Source organism: Pongo abelii, chromosome 4, assembly GCF_028885655.2.
Source record: "Pongo abelii isolate AG06213 chromosome 4, NHGRI_mPonAbe1-v2.0_pri, whole genome shotgun sequence".
In the NCBI taxonomy this organism is placed as follows: Eukaryota; Metazoa; Chordata; class Mammalia; order Primates; family Hominidae; genus Pongo; species Pongo abelii.
In genome coordinates, this window is record NC_071989.2 from 143,315,203 (window position 1) to 143,334,135 (window position 18,933).

Below are 18,933 nucleotides of genomic sequence, written 5' to 3' on the forward strand. Positions count from 1 at the left end.
GTTTGTTTACTCGAGCCTGATAGTTTTTCACCATCCAGCAGTAGGTCACAGTCCTGCTGCACTGTGACCCCAGAGGGCTGCAGAGAGCAGTCCTTTCATATTTGATTTCCACAGGCTTCCCTAAGGATCCTTGCATGTCTTTATTTGGTTGGATTGCTCTGTTGTGTCTCTCAGGCTCAGGGTAGAGGACAATGTCAGTAATTACTCTTGACTTCATCTTATGCAGGCATTTGGCTTTATGTCCCGAGTTGCCCTACAAGCAGAGAAGATGAATCATCACCCAGAATGGTTCAATGTATACAACAAGGTAACTAAACTGCCTTATTTGGGAATCACCTTAATTATGGAGTTTAAGAAACTTCTTTCTTCCTTGTCATCTTGTGCAGCTAAATGTCATTGTGCTTAAGAAAGTCTTATCCTTTCTCTCAGAATCCCTGTGTATTATTGCAAATTAGTGACACATTTTCAGGTCTGCTTCTAAGAACAGTGAATAAGCTCTTTATTTTCATGCTTGTCTTTCTACTGAAGCTAATATGAGAAAGTTGGGCCAAATGAGGCTCCTGAATTAAACCGGAGTATCAGCCATGCAGATACGTTTCAAAACTTAAGGTAAATTATTGAAAGAAATGGTAGCAAATCAGATAGATATGGCCTCATTTATCTCGTTGAAATATTCTTACTCAAGAACTGTGCTTTGAAAACTATTAAATTTTGTATCCTGTGTAGGAACTGACCTTATTTAAGACAAAGGACAGACTAAAAAGTTTTGAGGGGGCACAGTGAGAAGAACCTTGTTCCTCCCAAAGTGTCCTTGCTTTTACGGTCATGCCATTTGAAATGTCTTATCATCTAGATTTCTATGAAGTCTTCTCTGTGAAAATCTTTGAAAAAAGAGAATTTCACGATACTCATGTGACTTAATAGAATAACTCAGAGCACCTTGGTACCAGGCTAAACTTTTCTTTGCTAGTTGCTTCTGTTTGCTCGTAATTTTGCTTTTACTTTATAATCAGTTCATCAAGAAACAGCATTCTATCCTTTACTCCCATTTCCCTAATTTAGAAATGAGCTTTTTTTTTTTTTTTTGAGTTGGAGTCTGGCTCTGTTGCCCAGGCTGGAGTGCAGTGGTGCGATCTCAGCTCACTGCAGCCTCCACCTCCTGGGTTCAAGCAATTCTCCTGCCTCAGCCTCCCGAGCAGCTGGGATCACAGGCGTGCAGGGTAACTTTTATATTTTTAGTAGATACGGGGTTTCACCACGTTGGCCAGGGTGGTCTCAAACTCCTGAACTCAGGTGATCTGGCCTCCCAAAGTGCTGGGATTACAGGTGTGAGCCACCGTGCCCAGCCAAAATGTGCTTTTTAAACGTTGCTGCTAAGATATTACATTTGATAGCCTGGTTTTTCTCAGTGGTCTGAAAATAGTTGATGTAATTAAAGTAATGAGAGTTCAAGTGGAACCTCAGTCTCTCTTTTTATTTAAAGAAACAAGATTTGAGATTCTGGCAGCTGCATTGCCTCTTCATGGAAGAGCACTTTTTATTTCAAGGTAGCTGTTGAGCCAGGCCTGATGTAGACTATGCCCCTGGAGTTCGCTGGGTTTTGGAAATGTTTTGCTTATTCATAATGTAGTATTTTCTAAATCATTTAATCCCCCTAATTCTCAAATATGAATGTTGAATAATAGACTGATTTCTGAACTGCCAAAGGAAAATAACCATGATTTGCTGCTCAGAGTTTTAAAAACTGCTTTTCTTTTTCTTAGGTCCAGATAACTCTTACCTCACATGACTGTGGTGAGCTGACCAAAAAAGATGTGAAGCTGGCCCAGTTTATTGAAAAAGCAGCTGCTTCTGTGTGATTTCTTCCAAAATACATGTAAAATCTTGTACACATCTTAGCTACAATGTATGTTGAAGGAAATTTATGTGAACAAATAGAGTCGTACTTTTTTTTTTTTTTTTTTAAGACGGAGTTTTGCTCTGTCGCCCAGGCTGGAGTGCAGCGGCATGATCTCGGCTCACTGTAACCTCCGCCTCCCAGGTTCAGGTGATTCTCCTGCCTCAGCCTCCTGAGTAGCTGGGATTACAAGCACGTGTCACCACGCCTGGCTAATTTTTGTATTTTTAGTATAGATGGGGTTTCACCATGTTGGTCAGGCTGGTCTCGAACTCCTGACCTCATGATCCACCCGCCTCAGCCTCCCAAAGTGCTGGGATTACAGGCGTGAGCCACCGCGCCTGGCTGTTGAGTTGTTCTTAAGGCATCATATCTAGAAGCAAAGAAAAAAGAAAAATAACAATTTAAGTTGTGTAAATTTAGTTTGCCTTTATATATTACATTTGGTAAAATCAGTGCTTAAATATGCAATGATTTAAACTTGAACCTGAGGTATTTTTCATGCTATCTAATCATATACCTAAGATAAACCAACCCAGTTACTTATATTAATAATATTCAGAAAGAGAAGTGGCTTTTTTTTTTTTTTTTGAGACGGAGTCTTGCTCTGTCACCAGGCTGGAGTGCAGTGGCACGATCTCACCTCACTGCAACCTCTGCCTCCCAGGTTCAAATGATTCTCCTGCCACAGCCTCCCGAGTAGCTGGGACTATAGGCACGTGCCACCACGCCTAGCTAATTTTTGTATTTTTAGTAGAGATGGGGTTTCACTATATTGGCCGGGATGGTCTCGATCTACTGACCTCGTGATCCACCTGCCTCCGCCTCCCAAAGTGTTGGGATCGCAGGCGTGAGCCACTGCGCTCAGCCAGAAGTGGCATTCTTAAATTCAAGAAATTGGGATGGGGAGTATTCACACATTTTATAACCCAGAAATTCAAGCAATTTTGGTGACTACAAATGCATTGTGTTGGAGAATAGTTGTAAGGTGGAAAAAGAATTAGGAACTTGACAGATAGTGAGTTTTAACTTTAAATAACAATTCTTCTTTTGTTTTGTTTTGTTTGAGACGGGGTCTTGCTCTGCTGCCCAGGCTGGATTGCAGTGGCAGGATCACGGTTCATTGCAGCCTTAACCTCCTGGACTCAAGCAGTTCTCCCTCCTCAGCCTCCAGAGTAGCTGGGACTATAGGCAAGTGCCACCACGCCTGATTATTTTTAAATTTTTTGTAGAGATGGGGTCTCCCATCTTGCCCAGGCTGGCCTTGAACTCTTGGGCTCAAGCAAGCCTCCCACCTCTGCCTCCCAAAGTCCAAGGATTACAGGTGTGAGCCATTGCACCCAGCCAGTATAACAGTTTTTGTGTGTGTGTGGTTTTTTTTTTTTTTTTGACACGGGGTCTCATTCTGTTGCCCAGGCAGGAGTGTAGTGGTGCGACCATGGCTCACTGTAGTCTTGACTTCTCAGGCTCAAGTGATCCTCTCACCTCAGCCTCCTGAGTAGCTGCGGCTACAGATATGCATCACCACACCTGGCTTATTTTTAAAACTTTTTTGTGGAGACAGGGTCTTACTGTGTTGCCATGGCTGGTCTAGAACTTCTGGGCTCAAGTGATCCTCCTGCCTTGGCCTCCCAAAATGTTGGGATTACAGGTGTGAGCCACTGTGCCATAACAATTATTTTAAAATTTTTATTTATTTATTTTTCATAATTATACAAGATGGAGTCTCACTATGTTGCCCAGGCTGGTCTTGAATGCCTGGGCTCAAATGATCTTCCTGCCTTGACCTTCCAAAGTGCTGGGATTACAGGCGTGAGCCACTGCGCCTGGCCTATAACAATTCTTATGACGCTAAAGTTGATTTGGATTTTAGCTGCTGTTACTACTTAAATAATTAATTAGATTAAACAAGTCACAAAAATTGGATGAGCTATCTTGGTGTGTTTTCTTTACTTTTCTCTTTCAACAGAGAGTTGAAGGAGAGGACAAGTGTCTTGTCCGTGGCTTCCAGGAATGTGTGGCAATACAAGATTTACTGTTACAGCAGCCAACTCACCAAGTTATTATTTGACTTACTGAGTTAAGGAGGAACTAAGGGTCATTTTCCCCCCATGATTTGCATGTTTTGACTCCTGAACTGAGGGTCTACAGCCACTGAAGCTAGAAGCCAGAAGGGTGTTATTCAGTAGTGAGCTCTGCTTACTCATGTATCACTGACAGATGTAAAAAGGAATATCAAGTAATCTATTATTTAAAAATTGTAATAAGAGTGTTCTTTGAAGGAATTCAGGAATATACTACTAATGAGATTATGATGCAGATATATCCATCCGTGAAGCATTTGTTAGTCCCTTGAAGCATCATGGTAGTGGAATTTAACATGGATCATCTTTGTAAACCCACCTCTCTTTAGGGGCCAGAGAAATCACTGTTTGTTACAACAAGCAAACCTTTCCCTTTCCATGTCACCCTTGCCCCAAACCTGAGAAACATATGGGAACATGGCACAGAGGCTGAGCTCTCTGAAGCCAGTTCCTGGCTGGTTTTGCTGGCCAGGGAGAGGCAGGTGTGGTCAGTTGCCCTGTGGACATGTGGTGTGCAGGGAGAGAAGAGGGAAAAGAGCCACTCAGGCTCTCTGGCTGCCAGGGGATCCAGACTCTTAGCACTAGAACTTCTGTTACTTAGAATTCTTTCCAAGGAAAAGACAAAGTTGTATGTTTTTATAAGCTGTTTTCTATAGTGTAGATTTGAGACTTTTATACATTTTATTACCAAATATTTTTAGTCAAGTGCTTCAATTTTCAACATTAATTTTTTAAAATTTTCTTTTGAGAATCATCACCTGGATTTACATGAATTTTTTAAGCATGAAAAAATTTAAACATATTCAAAAGTTCATGAATAGTACATTGAAGCCTTATATATGGATCACCCAGATATAAAAATTACCAAGATTTTGTCCCAGTTGCTTCATTTTCCCTGTTTCCTTCTTTGCTAAAGTATTTAAAAGCAAATCCCAGAAAGCTTATCATTTCACCCCTATATCCTTCAGTAAGTTTCTATGGAAAATATGGCCATTTTCATGTGTAAACCACAGTACCTTTTTTTTTGAGACGGAGTCTCACACTGTCACCCAGGCTGGAGTGCAATGGCGTGATCTTGGCTCACTGCAACCTCTGCCTCTCTGGTTCAGGCGATTCTCCTGCCTCAGCCCCCCGGGTAGCTGGGATTACAGGTGTGCGCCACACCCACCTAATTATTTTTATTTTTATTTTTTCTAGAGACAGTCTCACTATTTTTCTCAGGCTGGTCTTGAACTCCTGGGCTCAAGTTATCTTGCTGCCTCAGCCTCCCATGGGTAATTTTTATTTCCTTTTTTTTTTTTTTTTGGAGATGGAGTTTCGCTCTTGTCGCCCAGCTAATTTTTTTTTGTATCTTTAGTAGAGATGGGGTTTCACCATGTTGGCCAGGCTGGTCTCGAGCTCCTGACCTCGTGATCCGCCTGCTTAGGCCTCCCAAAGTGCTGGGATTATAGGCGTAAGCCACAGCGCCCAGCCCACTGTACCATTTTTATACCTAACAAAGTGATTCCTTGGTACACTTAATACCTAGGCAAAATCAAATTGTCCTGAAGGTCATGAATGTCCTTGGACAGTAATTTGGTTCTAATCCAGGATCTATATGAAGCCCACCACCAATCGCATCTGGTTGTTGTGTCTCTTTAGTCTCTCAATCTGGAGCAAGCTCCCCTCCCTTCCTCATTTCCCCATGTTATTTATTTATTGTAAAAACTGGGTCAGTTGTGCTGTAGAATATTCTGCCATCTGGATTTGTTTGTTTCTTCCTGTGGTGTCATTTAACTTGTTTTACCATACCCTAAACAGAACCCTTTTCCTCTGTTTTGAGCGGAAGTCTGAGAGGCTAAACTTAATGGCTGTGTTAACATATGTCACGTGTAGCACAGTGGAGAAAGCAGGATATGGCTCATAATTACAGTGGTGAAGACCTAAGAATGAAGTTGCTAGTTATCACCTACATTAGGGTTTGACATAGGTCTATGTTATGGGTCACTGCATCTGCTGGAACTCACAGACTTTACTATAGAGAATCAAAGATCCCATATCCGAAGTCTATGAAAATGCTCATGGTGGTAAATTCCAACAGAATGAAACACCAAACTTGCTTCAAGTAACTCACGTTTCAACTTGAAAGAGACATTATCAAAGTTGGAGACCCCCAGGTTCCTGTCTGTTCCAAATCTTTGCATGATGACAGTGGTTTCTCTGATGTGGTAAGCTTTGGCTTTCCTCTATTTTCTTTCTAAAAGATCACTGGAGTAGAGAGGAGTTAAACAGACATGACCTATGACCTCTTGCATGACCTCCACAGATAGCAAACCGGGCCGACATGGTTGACGATGTCCTTTTCTACAGTGAAGTTAATGAAAGTTCTGAAAATAATGATTACTTTCTGACATTGATAGGATTTAGGAAACCTTTGTATAAATAGCTTGAGCATGGCTGTTTATGTTTTTGCTATAGACAAAAAGCAGCAGCGTGTACATTGTATTTGGACACAAGCCTGCCTCCGTTAATATATTGAACTATTGGACCACTAGGGTTAGTCGGGAGCAGTCTGTACACTTTCTGATTCAGCATTAACATTCTAGTTGGACTCTGTAGCTTTCAGTTTTGTAAAGTTACCAGCAAAACATCGGGAGGTATAATGGGGTTTGGCCATCGTATGTGAGCTTTGTGTTTCAATGCCAGTTACTCAGGACTAGTAAATTAATGACACTGTCCAGAGGACTTCAGGGTCACCAAGCTGCTGCGCCTGCCATTGGCTGACTCTCCCTGGCTATCTGTGGCTGAGATGGTGCTGCTCAGGTCACGCAGAGCATGAGCTGCTGCTGAAAGGGCACAGGAGATGGCCCTTGGGCTTCTCATCCCAGGATGCCTGCCCTGCCCACCAATCCATGAGAAGATATGTATGATTTCAGTAGGCCCTGGATCAGCTTGTCACCTCTGATTTCCTGTTGCTTTCCACTCACTCAGCTGGAGTTTCATTTCCAGACTAAAGTCTTCATCACTGACTTCAGAAACAGCATTCATCTGTGGCTGTGCTGATGTAGTACACCAAAAACAACTGGGCTCTTCTCTGTCACTTTCAGTGGGCTACTTTTCCTCACTTCTCCAAGCAGCATGAAAGAGTTCTTTACATTTTTAATCTCTTTTTTGTTTTTGCCTGAAAGTATGCTTTGGTGCTTAAAGAGAGAAGTCACAAATGTATACTACTGAGTTTCCTGGAGATGAAATCCTGTTATCCCTAGCTACGTGGATGAGCACAGGAATCCCTGATGCCATTATTTCGTATACTTATATGGCACACACTTACTGAGGGCCTTCTGTGTGCTCTAGGGGATTGAGCACAGTGACATATCAGGGCAGGTAGAAACAGATGGAGAGCTGATGCGGGCTCTCTTAGAGCAGCTGCCCCAGGAGGCCCCTGTGGATGGATGTTGGGCAGGAGCCCTGAGACGTTAGGGGCATATAACTAAAGGACATAGCAGGAGTTATAGGAGGAGCTGATCCCTGAGGGAAACAACGTAGAGGGAGAAGATGGGGCTAAAGTTTGAATTGTGGGGACATTAATCACAGTGATTCTTAAAACTTTGCTGTTGATGATTTTAAATGGAGAAAATGAGTACATAAGATGTTATTTCCCAGTTCAGTATATTGGTCACCCACAAGAGTATTTTCCTACCACGAATGGTCATATATACTTGTTGTAGAATACCAGGGACAGCAGAGATGGTGGGGTGGTTACTTCCTTTTCTTACAGCCCAAGCACTTTGGTGTCCAGGAAATTGACCAATTTAGCCACTGAACATTTAATACAACACAGGGCTATCCAGATCCCACTGTCCTGATTTGCCCTGAAAGCCAAAGGAGTTAGGAGAAGGTGAGTGGGGAGAATATATTAATCCTGAGAGTTGAACAGAGCAAAAATCCCTATTACTTTTGTACTTAAAACATCTCTGCCTCATGTGCTCACTATATTCTATTTAGGTGGTTTATATGTGCACATCCCATCCTATGCCTGCAGTTAGCCAACTCAGGGTTTATATTGCCTCCTTTCTTTTTTTCTTTTCTTTTTTTTTTTTTTTTTAAGAGATGGGGTCTCATTCTGTCATGCAGACTGGAGTGCGGTGGTGTGATCACAGCTCATTGTAACCTCCAACTCCTGGACTCAAGTGATCCTCCCACTTTGGCTTCTCTGGCAGCTGGGACTACAGGTGCATGTCACCACACCCATCTAATTTTTTTTATTTTTGTTTTTTGTAGAGACAGTCTCACTATCTTGCTCAGGCTGGTCTTGAACTCCTGGGCTCAAGTTATCCTGCTGCCTCAGCCTCCCATGGGTAGTTTTTATTTCCTTTTTTTTTTTTTGGAGATGGAGTTTTGCTCTTGTCGCCCAGGCTGGAGTGCAATGGCACGATCTCGGCTCACTGCAGTCTCCACCTCCTGGGTTCAAGTGATTCTCCAACCTCAGCCTCCTGAGTAGCTGAGATTACAGGCACCTGCCACCATGCACAGCTAATTTTTGTATTTTTTTAGTAAGAGATGGGGTTTCACCATGTTGGCCAGACTAGCCTTGAACTCCTGACCTCAAGTGATCTGCCTGCCTTGGCCTCCCAAAGTGCTGGGATTACAGGCATAAGCCACTGTGCCTCGCCGCTGATTTTTATTTCTTATTTTTTTTTAGAGATGGGGGTCTCACTATGTTGCCCAGGCTGATCTCAAACTCCTGGCCTCAAGTGATCCTCCCACCTTAGCCTCCCAAGTTGCTGGGATTATAAGTGTGAGCCACTATCCCTACCTCACTATTACCTTCTTTGCTTCTCTTGTTTTCTTTTGTTCTAAGTCAAACCCATCACAATCTTTTCTTGTCCTTCCAGGTGTTTCCAGTGTTGTGCCCTGGATGTGCTCTCTTTCACTTAGAGCCCAGAGAACTTGCTTTTCCCCCTTATATGACCCTTAACTTTTTCTAACACATGATTAAGGGCCTGGGTCTATCAGCTGGGGGCACTTCTTGAAGGGAGGGTCTTTGTGTGGTCTGTTTCTAGTGACTTCCAGCTTTAACCCAGAGCCTCATGATTGCTGGGTGCCCATAGCCTTTTTGCTGAATGGAGGCACTCAGTCTCCTTGGGAAGAGAGAATCCATGATAGACCCACTTGGGAGCTCTCCACTTCAGGGGCCTGCCCACTATTAATGCAACAGAATGCCCGAGAGTGACCTCATAAAGCAAGGATTCCCTTCGTGGCCCCTTCTCTGCTGCCTGTCAGAATCCAGACGCTAAGGAAAATCCCTAAGCAGAGATTTTCTGTTGGATGCTAAAAGCAAGGAATAAAAGTTGAAAATTTGGAAAATGTCTCAACGCCGTCACCAGCGCCACTCGAGAGTCATTTCTAGTTCAGCAGTTGATACTACATCGGTGGGATTTTGCCCAACATTCAAGAAATTTAAGTAAATATCTATCTCCATTGCCTGTTAAGAAATGTGCTAGTGGAAGTGTGAGGGCAGGGTGTCAGTGTTCTCTCAGCCTCTTCCCTTAGATACTCGTCTGCTTACCAAAATAATTTGCATGTCCTTGACAATCTGGTTTCTATGATTGGTGAGGCTGGCATACTGTTATGTGCCCTGTAGACTTGAATGACCAGTTTTACTCAGTTTTGTCCTTTTCTATTAATGACTGTTAGATAATCTGAAGGCTTTTCTCTTTTTTTATAATAGACCCCATCTCAAATCAGATAATGAAAATTACATATCTTGATATATTAGAAAAGTATATACATTCTGGCTGGGCGCGGTGGCTCACACCTGTAATCCCCGCACTTTGGGAGGTTGGGGCGGATCACTTGAGGTCAGGAGTTTGAGACCAGCCTGGCCAACGTGGCGAAACCCCATCTCTACTAAAAATACACAGATTAGCCCTGAGTGATGGTGTGCACCGTTGTCCTAGCTACTCGGGATGCTGAGTCAGGAGAATCCCTTGAACCTGGGGGGCGGAGGTTGCAGTGAGCCAAGCTTGCACCACTGCACTCCAGCCTGGGTGACAGAATGAGACTCTGTCTCAGAAAAAAAAAAAAAGAAAAAGAAAAGTATATATATTCTATTTTTTTTTTTTTACCTATTATGAGAATGTGTTCATTTCATTTGTAACATATAATGGGAAACAGTAATATGTACTCTTTGAGAAAAATTGCAAAGCACAGATAAATGGAAATAAACAGGAAAAGGAATCACCTGTAACCTCACAATCCATAGACACACACTGTTAAAATTTTGGCATATTTCCTGCTGATTTTTTCTACCTGCTGATTTTTGCACAGGTGAGATAATTTTGAACAGAGAATTTTTATCTTTGGTTTTTGTGTTTTGCTGCACACAAAAACAAAACAAGATATAAAAATGGATCATAAACATTTTTCTAAATCCTGAAAAATGCATAGACATATTTTAGTGCCTGCATTTCACGAGATGGACATACCATAATTTACGTACACAGTCCTTTTTGTTAGATGTTTAAATTGTTTTCAAGCTTCTCAGTGCTGGAAAAAATACTGAGATAGACATTTTTAGTTGAAGTTATTTCATTTCAGGTTATATTCTCTTGGGTCAGAGAATGAATGGTTCTCAGGCTTTTCAAAAGAGCTGGTCAGTTTTTATGCCTCTGGCAGTTTTTGAGAGTGCTCAATCATACTACACTGTTGCCAGCATTAGATCTTATCATGTTTAAGTCATTGCTAATTTTATAAATAAAAATAATGGTTTTACTTTGCATCTCCCTGATTAGTATTGCTGTAGAACATATTTGGAGAAGTTTGTTTGTCTTTGGTATTTATTTCATGAATAGATTGTGTGCCCATTTTCTCTTGGGGTATTCAGTTTTTTATTATTGATGTGAGCATGTGTATGGGTGATTATTTGATGATTATCAGTTTTGCTTAGTAGACTGGCAATATTTGTCTTGCTCTCACTGTGTTCCCAGTGCCTACTAGATTGCTTGATATGTAGTTGCCACTCAATAAAGATTTGTTGAGTAAATGAAGATGACACTTTGTTTTGCTGGAGAAGGAGTGATGACCATTCTTTTTCAGAGGTCCAGGGAGAGGGAGCTAAGTAACTGAGTGGGGATGGAGTATCCATGATCATCATTTGTTTGTCAGTGGTCATTTATTCAACATCTCATTGCTATTTAAAAGTATATGTAAATTTATATTCACACAAGGGAGAAAGCAGAGCCTTGTCCCTACAAAAAGGTATGCATTATGTGGGGATCTAGCTCTATTGTGCTGTAACCATACTTCACATTCAACTTTTTGACAGGAGGAACAATGATGAGTGTCGGGCATTTGTGAAGAGAGTCATAATGAGCCGTTTCTTTAAGATAATTATGATTAGCACGGTCACATCGAATGCCTTTTTTATGGCCTTGTGGACCAGTTATGACATAAGATACCGCTTGTTCAGACTTCTTGAGGTAAGCAGACAAAATGGGTCCATTTTCTTCTTTTTTTAAAACATGCTTTATTTCTGGAAACATTATAAGATTTTTTTTTTTTTTTTTTTTCCCCGAGACAGAATCTCACTCTGTCAGGCTGGAGTGCAGTGGCGTGATCTCAGCTCACTGCAACCTCCATCTCCACCTCCCGGTTTAAGCGACTCCTCTGCCTTAGCCTCCCGAATAGCTGGGATTACAGGCACCCGTCACCACGCCCAGCTAATTTTGTATTTTTAGTAGAGACGGGGTTTCACCTTGTTGGCCAGGATGGTCTTGATCTCTTGACCTCGTGATCCACCCACCTCAGCCTCCCAAAGTGCTGGGATTATAGGCGTTAGCCACCATGCCCAGCCCATTATAAGATTTTAAAGGTATTTTGCTTCAAGAAATTTTCTGTAGAATTCTAAAAATACTCTAAAATCTGAGAAGAAGGTGGCAAGAGCAGCAGTGGTGACATGGTGGATTTTTTTTTTTTTTTGAGACAGAGTCTCGCCCTGTTGCCCAACCTGGAGTGCAATGGTGCTATCTTGGCTCATTGCAACCTCTGCCTCCCAGGTACAAGTGATTCTCCTGCCTCAGCCAACTGAGTAGCTGGGATCACAGGCACACACCATCATACTTGGGTAATTTTTGTGTTTTTAGTAGAGATAGGGTCTTGCCATGTTGGCCAGGATGGTCTTGAACTCCTGACCTCAAGTGATCTGCCCGCATCGGGCTCCCAAAGTGCTGGGATTATGGGCATGAGCCACCGTGCCTGGCCAGTGACATGGTTTTTAAGTGTCCTTGAATCTCCTCTCAAAAACCGAGCAAGCCTGGGCAACAAAGTGGGACTCCCATCTCTCTTTTTTTTTGTTTTGAGACGGAGTCTCGTTCTGTCACCCAGGCTGGAGTGCAGTGGCGCAGTCTCGGCTCACTGCAAGCTCCACCTCCTGGGTTCATGCCATTCTCCTGCCTCAGCCTCCTGAGTAGCTGGGATTACAGGCGCCCGCCACAACGCCCGGCTAATTTTTTGTATTTTTAGTAGAGACGGGGTTTCACCGTGTTAGCCAGGATGGTCTCAATCTCGTGACCTCGTGATCTGCCCTCCTTGGCCTCCCAGAGTGTTGGGATTACAGGCGTGGGCCACCACACCCGGCCCCTCCCATCTCTATTAAAAAAAAAAGTTGGGCATGGTGGTGCATACCTTGAGTCCCAGCTACTCTAGAGGTTTAGGTGGGAGAATTGCTTGAGCCTGGGAGTTCGAGGCTGCAGTGAGCTGTGATTGCACCACTGCACTCTGGCCTGGGCAACAGAGTGAGACCTTGTCCCAAACAACCAACCAAAAAAACCAGAGCGACTAGGTAGCAAAGCCAAGAACCCACAGGCAGCATTTACAACAAAACTGGTTAGTTTCCTTACTACAAGCCATAAGAACTGAATAGTATTAGCCTCTGTGGGGGAAGAAACAGAGGGAAGCCATTATTTATTTATTAGAAAGTGTGATGGGCTGATGTGAGAACAGCATTTGATATCAGGAATGGTATTGTCTAATCCAATACTGGGCTAGATCAAGAGGTTCCTGGTAATTTTTGAAGGGGCTAGAGCAGCAAATGGTATGAACTTTCAAAGCTGACCAGCTAGAAGTCTTTTTAAAGACAGAATCCCACAGTTGGGATAAATATTGGAAATGAAATAAAAATTGAGCAGGTTAGAGACATAGAGATGAAGGAAGAGAAGGTTCAGATAAAATTGGAGGAGGAACCAGGATACCTCAAAAATCAAGCTACTGCATTCTTAAACACAACACAAAAGCAGAAGAATGAGCTTAATAAGGTTAGAACCACACCATCTTCTAAAAGCTCAAGAAAACAAATTTTATGTAAAACAGCACGATAGAAAAAGACTGATGCTGCTATAGTTGTGTTTTTAGAAAAAAAAGGGTTGAGATAAAGTCTCATACAAAATTACTGTAAGAAAAAAGAGAATGAGGTAGAGAATAATCCCCTTATACAGGCTGAGCATCCCAAATTTGAAAATCTGGAACCTGAAATGCTCCAAAATACAAAACATCCTGAGCACTGACGTGACACTCAAAGGAAACGCTTACTGGAGCATTTTGGATTTTGGATTTTCAGATGTGGGTTGCTCAACTGGTAAAGAAAATGGAAATATTCCAAAATCCAAAACATTTGAAATCCAAAACACTTCTGTTCCCAAGCATTTCAGATAAGAGATACTTAACGCGTAGATAATGAAAGCCCACCACAAAGACATGCCCACAAAACAGGGAGAGACTATAGCATACGACTTTAAAACAAGCCAGATGTTTAAGAAAGTGATACAAGATAGGAAAGAACAGAAGTGAAAAGACAAAACTCAGGAAAGAATTAGAAATAAAAATTTCAAAAATAAAGACTAAAATAGACTAAGCAATTAATTGCAACAGATAATAGCTTAAGAGAAGTATAGGATTAAATGTAGGAAATTTTTTAAATCAATAAGAAATGAAGAGATGAAAAGGTTTCAAGAGAAAATGATGAACATCGAAGATGGGGAAAAAAAAATCCAGCGTAATGACAATAGGAGCCCCTGAATTTGAAACAGAACAGAAACAAAGCAAAGGAACAGAACAAATGCTAAAGTCTATAATCCAAGAAAAGTTACCTGAAACAAAAGATTCGGAACTATATGTTGAAAGAGCACACATTGCATACCTGAGAATATGGACTTTGAACAATAAACACCAAAACATATTCTAGTGAAATTATTGGATTTTAAAGGAAAGAGGGGGTGAAGGAAACTAAGTATCAATGCAATGTGGCTTATAAGAAGATAATTACTTATTATCAAACTTTGCTATGGTAATATGTTATGCCAAAATAAAATAGAGTTACATATTTAAGATACTTCAGCAAAGAAAATGTAAACCAAGAATTTTAGATCAGAAAAATTGACTTTCAAGTATAAAGGACATAGACAAATTCGTCAATATTCAAAAACTTGGGGAATATTGTTTCCATGAGCCCTTCCTTAGTAATTTACTAAAGAATAGGTTTCAGCCAACCAAAATGATGAGAGAAGCATCAGCGTTAGGACTGAAGATGAGCGTTAAATATGTAGTTATTTGTAGAACTAATATTAATTGTGGTTTAGCAGAGAGAATATAGTATATAATGAATGCATCCTCTGACAGTGAAGATAGAGTATGACTAAAAAATGGGAGACAATGGGGAAAGCCAATATAAAAAGTTTCAAAATCATTTTCAGTAATCAACTTAGTGGCAACACTGTTAGTAGTGTTATTCTGAGGCTTGTATGTGTGTAATACAGGATAAGGCAATTGAGTAATTATGGGACAGTTTATTTCTGTCATCTCCTGTGTTCTTAAGAACCAGGATACTCATGCAAGAGAGAACCCAGGACTTCTTTGAGAAATAACCAATTCCAGGTCTAGGGCAGGAGGTACACGAGATGAACCAGAATTATCTTGTCTTCGACATTAGCAAGGAAGCTATCAAAGACTACTGGGGTCATGTCAAAAGTCTCAGGAGACTATATGAAGAGTCCTACTGGCCAAAGATGGGACAGTTTGAGCTCCAATAAGAAGAATAATTTCCTTGTATTGAAACTCATTAAATAATCTGTGAGGTTTTACTACTGGCCAAAGATGGGACAGTTTGGGCTCCAATAAGAATAATAATTGCAATGTATTGAAACTCATCAAATAATCTATGAGGTTTTAATGATACCCCAAAACAAACTGTCCACTTTTGGAGGATGATAAGGAGCTAATCCTTTATCTTGATAATTAGTAAATTAAGGGAAAGAGTCAAGCATTACTGACCTTGTGTGAACTGCAATACTAAGTAAGCATATAGTAGGTGAGGGGAAACATCTTTTTATAGATGTGTCCCCCTTAATAAATGAAAAAGAAATGATAGAATAACACAGTTTTTCAATGCCCAAAGAAGTAATTGATCTAGGCACTGAGCATCAATGGCTGCTACCATCATAAAAAGAGAGACAACCAGAAATTATGTGCCGTCTATAAAAGAACAGCACCGCTAATCTTGCCAAAGAGATCAGGACATATGGAGGCCAGAGGGATATGCTGAACTGTACCATGAGCGTGCGCTCAGCAAAATCCTGACTGGGAGATTTTACAAGTCAAACTCCCCAGGTTCTTTAACAGATAAATTGTAAGTAAAGAAAAAGGAATGGGAGACTTAAAAGATACACCAAAAGTTTAAAAATTTATAAAATGGCAAGACGACTTATTAGTTCTAGGGATACATACATGAATTTCTATCTATAAAGAAATGCGGGGTATTAATTACTATAAAAATGTGGATAGTGGTTAATTTTGGGTGGAGGGAGGGAGTTGTAATTGGGATGTGGGGCACGTGAGGGGCTTCTGGGATGGCAGAGTTCTATTTCTTGACCAAGGTGGTACTTACAGGGATATTGGCCTTGAAATAATTTATTACGCTATATATTTGTTCATGTGGTTCTATATGTGTGTTTATTTTGCAATAAAAAGGTGAAAAATATACTCTTGTTATCTTTAGGATAAATAACAAATTTCCTTCTTGGGGGTGAAAAGGTTAGCATAAACATAGTGTGGTATCAGAGGCAGTCGAGGTGGTGGGATACCACAATTAATGCTTAAAATGTGTCAGATCCACTTGGTACCATTTCTGTGAACATGTTGGTATGGCAGTGAGTTCCACACCACAAATCCAGAGATTGGTTATGGACTGTGGAACATCATGTTAGGTATAGGACTCGGCAGGGGTCAGGGAAAGAGACAAATTGAGGAGCCTAAACCCTCTGTTTGCCTCCCTGACGCCATAAGGGTCACTAAGCATGTATCCTGGTTTGGGGACCTGGTTTGCAAGCCTAGGGGATGTTCTGTGATGTGCAGACTTTGGAGTCATACAGATTTGGGTTCAAGCCCCAGCTTCCTACCTTATTACTAACTGAGAATTTGGACAAGTTACTTAAGCTCTCTGTGGTTTGTCTGCAACATTTGTAAAATGATATAATTAATATACAACTTACAGGGTGGTGGTACAGCCATTGAAAATAACATGTATGAAAGCCCCTGGGTTAACTGTGAAACTGAGAAATTATTAACACTTCTGGGAACCCCACTGAAGGTGCCGGGAAAGATGTGAGAGAGCCCTGATCTCTCACCTCTGGCTAACCTTGAGGCTCTGTGCAAGCACGAAATGAAGGCTGAGGCAGAGTGGTAAGTTGCTAGAGCATTGAACATGTGGAAATGCTGTAGGAAAGCTTATAAAAAAGACAAAAAAAAAAAAAAAAAAAAAAAGCCCAGGCAACATAATGAGACCCTGTCTCTGTGGGGAAAAACAAACAAACAAACAAACAAACAGGCATGGTGCCATGTGTCTATATTCCCAGCTGCTCAGAAGGCTGAGGTAAGAGGATTGCTTGAGCTCAGGAGGTCAAGGCTGTAGTGAGCCATGATTGCACCACTGCACTCCCACCTGGGTGACAGAGTGAGACGTTGTCTCTTAAAAAAAAAAAAAGACAACAAATAAATGCTGGTGAGGATGTGGAGAAAGGGGAACTCATACATTGTTGGCAGGAATGTAAATTAGTACAGCTGTTATGGACAACCTTATGGAGGTTCCTCAGAAAATTAGAACTACCATAGGATTCAACAATCCCACTACTGAGTATATAGCCAAAGAAAATGAAATCTGTATATTGAAGAGATATCTGCAATCCCATGTTTATTGTAACACTGTTCTAAATAGCCAAGATATGGAATCAACCTAAGTGTTCATCAGTGGATGAATGGATTTTAAAATGTGCTATATATACACAATAGAATACTATTCATACGTAACAAAGAACAAAATCCTGTCATTTGCAGCAACATGGATGAACTTAGAAGACATTATGTTAAGTGAAATAAGCCAAGCACAGAAGAACAAATACTACATGATCTCACTCATGTGGAATCTAAAAAAGTTGACTCATAGAGGTAGTATATTAGTTAGTTTTTGCATTGCTATAAAGAAATACCTGAGGCTGGGTAATTTATGAATAAAAGAGGTTATATTTTGGCTCATGGTTCTGCAGGCTGTACAGGAAGCATATTACCAGCATCTGCTTCTGGTGATGCTGGCACCAGATGCTTGGGAGGATTGCTTGAGCCTGAGTGATGATCTGTGATCACACCTCTGCACTCCAGCCTGGGTGACAGAGCAAGACACCATACCAAAACAACAAAAACAAAACCCCACCCCACCCCCCACCCCCAGAAAAAACCCAAGGTCTGTTCTGTTGCCTCTGGAACCAAGGAGCAGCGTTTCACATTGGGAATGTAAGCTGGTGCAAGGGATGGGCTCCCGGGGCCTTGGGGAGCTCCACCCCAGTGGCTTTGCACGGTGCACTCCCTGTGTCTGCTGTTATGGGTTGGAGTTGAGTACTTGCAGCTTTTCTAGGCTTAGGATGCAAGCTGCCCATGGCTCTATCATTCTTGGGTCTGGAGAGCAGTGGGTCCCTTCCCACAGCTCCACTACGCAGTGCCCTAGTGGAGACTGTGTGGGGGCTCTAGCCCCACATTTCCTCTTTGCACTGCTTTAGTAAAGGTTCTCTGTGAGGACTCTGGCCCTATAGCAGGCTTCTGCCTGGACACTTGGGCTTTCTTATACATCCTCTGAAATCTAGAGGAAAGCTGCTAAACCTCCTTCGCTCTTACATTCCCTAAGCCCACAGACTTACCACCATGTGGAAGCCACCAAGGCTTGCAGCAGCTTGTGCTCTCCAAAGTCATGGCCCCAGCAATATGGGTTCCAGAGCAGACCTTATTTGAGCTAAGACTGGAGCTGGAGAAGCCAGGATGTGGGGAGCAGTGTCCCACGGCTGCTCAGGGCAGCAGGGCCCTGGGCCTGGCCCCAGAAATCATTCAGTCCTCTTAGGCCCCTGGGCCTGTTATGAGAGGGGCTGCCTTGATCTCTGAAATGCCTTCAGGGCCTTTTCCCCATTGTCTTGGATATTAGCATTTGGCTCCCTTTCAGTCATGCTAATCTCTCTAGCAAGTCGTTGCTTCATAGCCTGCTTGAATTTCTCTCCTGATAGGGCTTTCTCTGTCTCTGCCAAATGGCGAGTCTGCAAATTGTCCAGAGTTTTATACTGTGCTTCTCTTTTAAATATAAGTTCCAACTTTAACCTCTTCTTTGCTCCCATATCTGATCATCAGCTGTTAGAAGCAGCCAGGACACATCTTGAACATTTTGCTGCTTAGAAATTTCTTCTGCTAGATTCCCTAAGTCATTACTCTTATGTTCAGCCTTCCACAAAGCCCTAGGATATGGAAACAATGCAACCAAGTTCTTTGCTAAGGGATAACAAGGGTGACCTTTATTGTAGTTCTCAATAGACTCCACATTTCCATCTGAGACCTCATCAGCCTGGGCTTCACTGTCCATATCTTTATCAGCATTTTGGTCACAACCAT

At 41.8% G+C, this 18,933-nt stretch overlaps 2 protein-coding genes across 3 annotated transcripts in view; both read left to right on the forward strand.

Annotated features, from left to right (window-relative positions):
* Positions 1 to 11,357, forward strand: part of PCBD2 (pterin-4 alpha-carbinolamine dehydratase 2) — a 60,434-nt gene extending 49,077 nt beyond the window's left edge. The window contains exons 3-5 of one of the 2 annotated variants that reach the window (XM_054556570.2): positions 227 to 307; positions 1,764 to 1,906; positions 11,288 to 11,357. In XM_054556570.2, coding sequence (XP_054412545.1) covers positions 227 to 307; positions 1,764 to 1,859 — 177 coding nt within the window. In that variant the 3' untranslated portion in view covers positions 1,860 to 1,906; positions 11,288 to 11,357. Of the gene's footprint in view, positions 1 to 226; positions 308 to 1,763; positions 3,824 to 11,287 lie in introns of those variants that run through there. The other variant, XM_002815899.5, reaches the window with a different exon arrangement.
* Positions 6,008 to 18,933, forward strand: part of CATSPER3 (cation channel sperm associated 3) — a 46,898-nt gene continuing 33,972 nt past the window's right edge. Inside the window, exons 1-2 of the mRNA XM_002815898.6 lie at positions 6,008 to 9,424; positions 11,288 to 11,441. Coding sequence (XP_002815944.1) covers positions 9,327 to 9,424; positions 11,288 to 11,441 — 252 coding nt within the window. The 5' untranslated portion in view covers positions 6,008 to 9,326. The remainder of the gene's footprint in view (positions 9,425 to 11,287; positions 11,442 to 18,933) is intronic.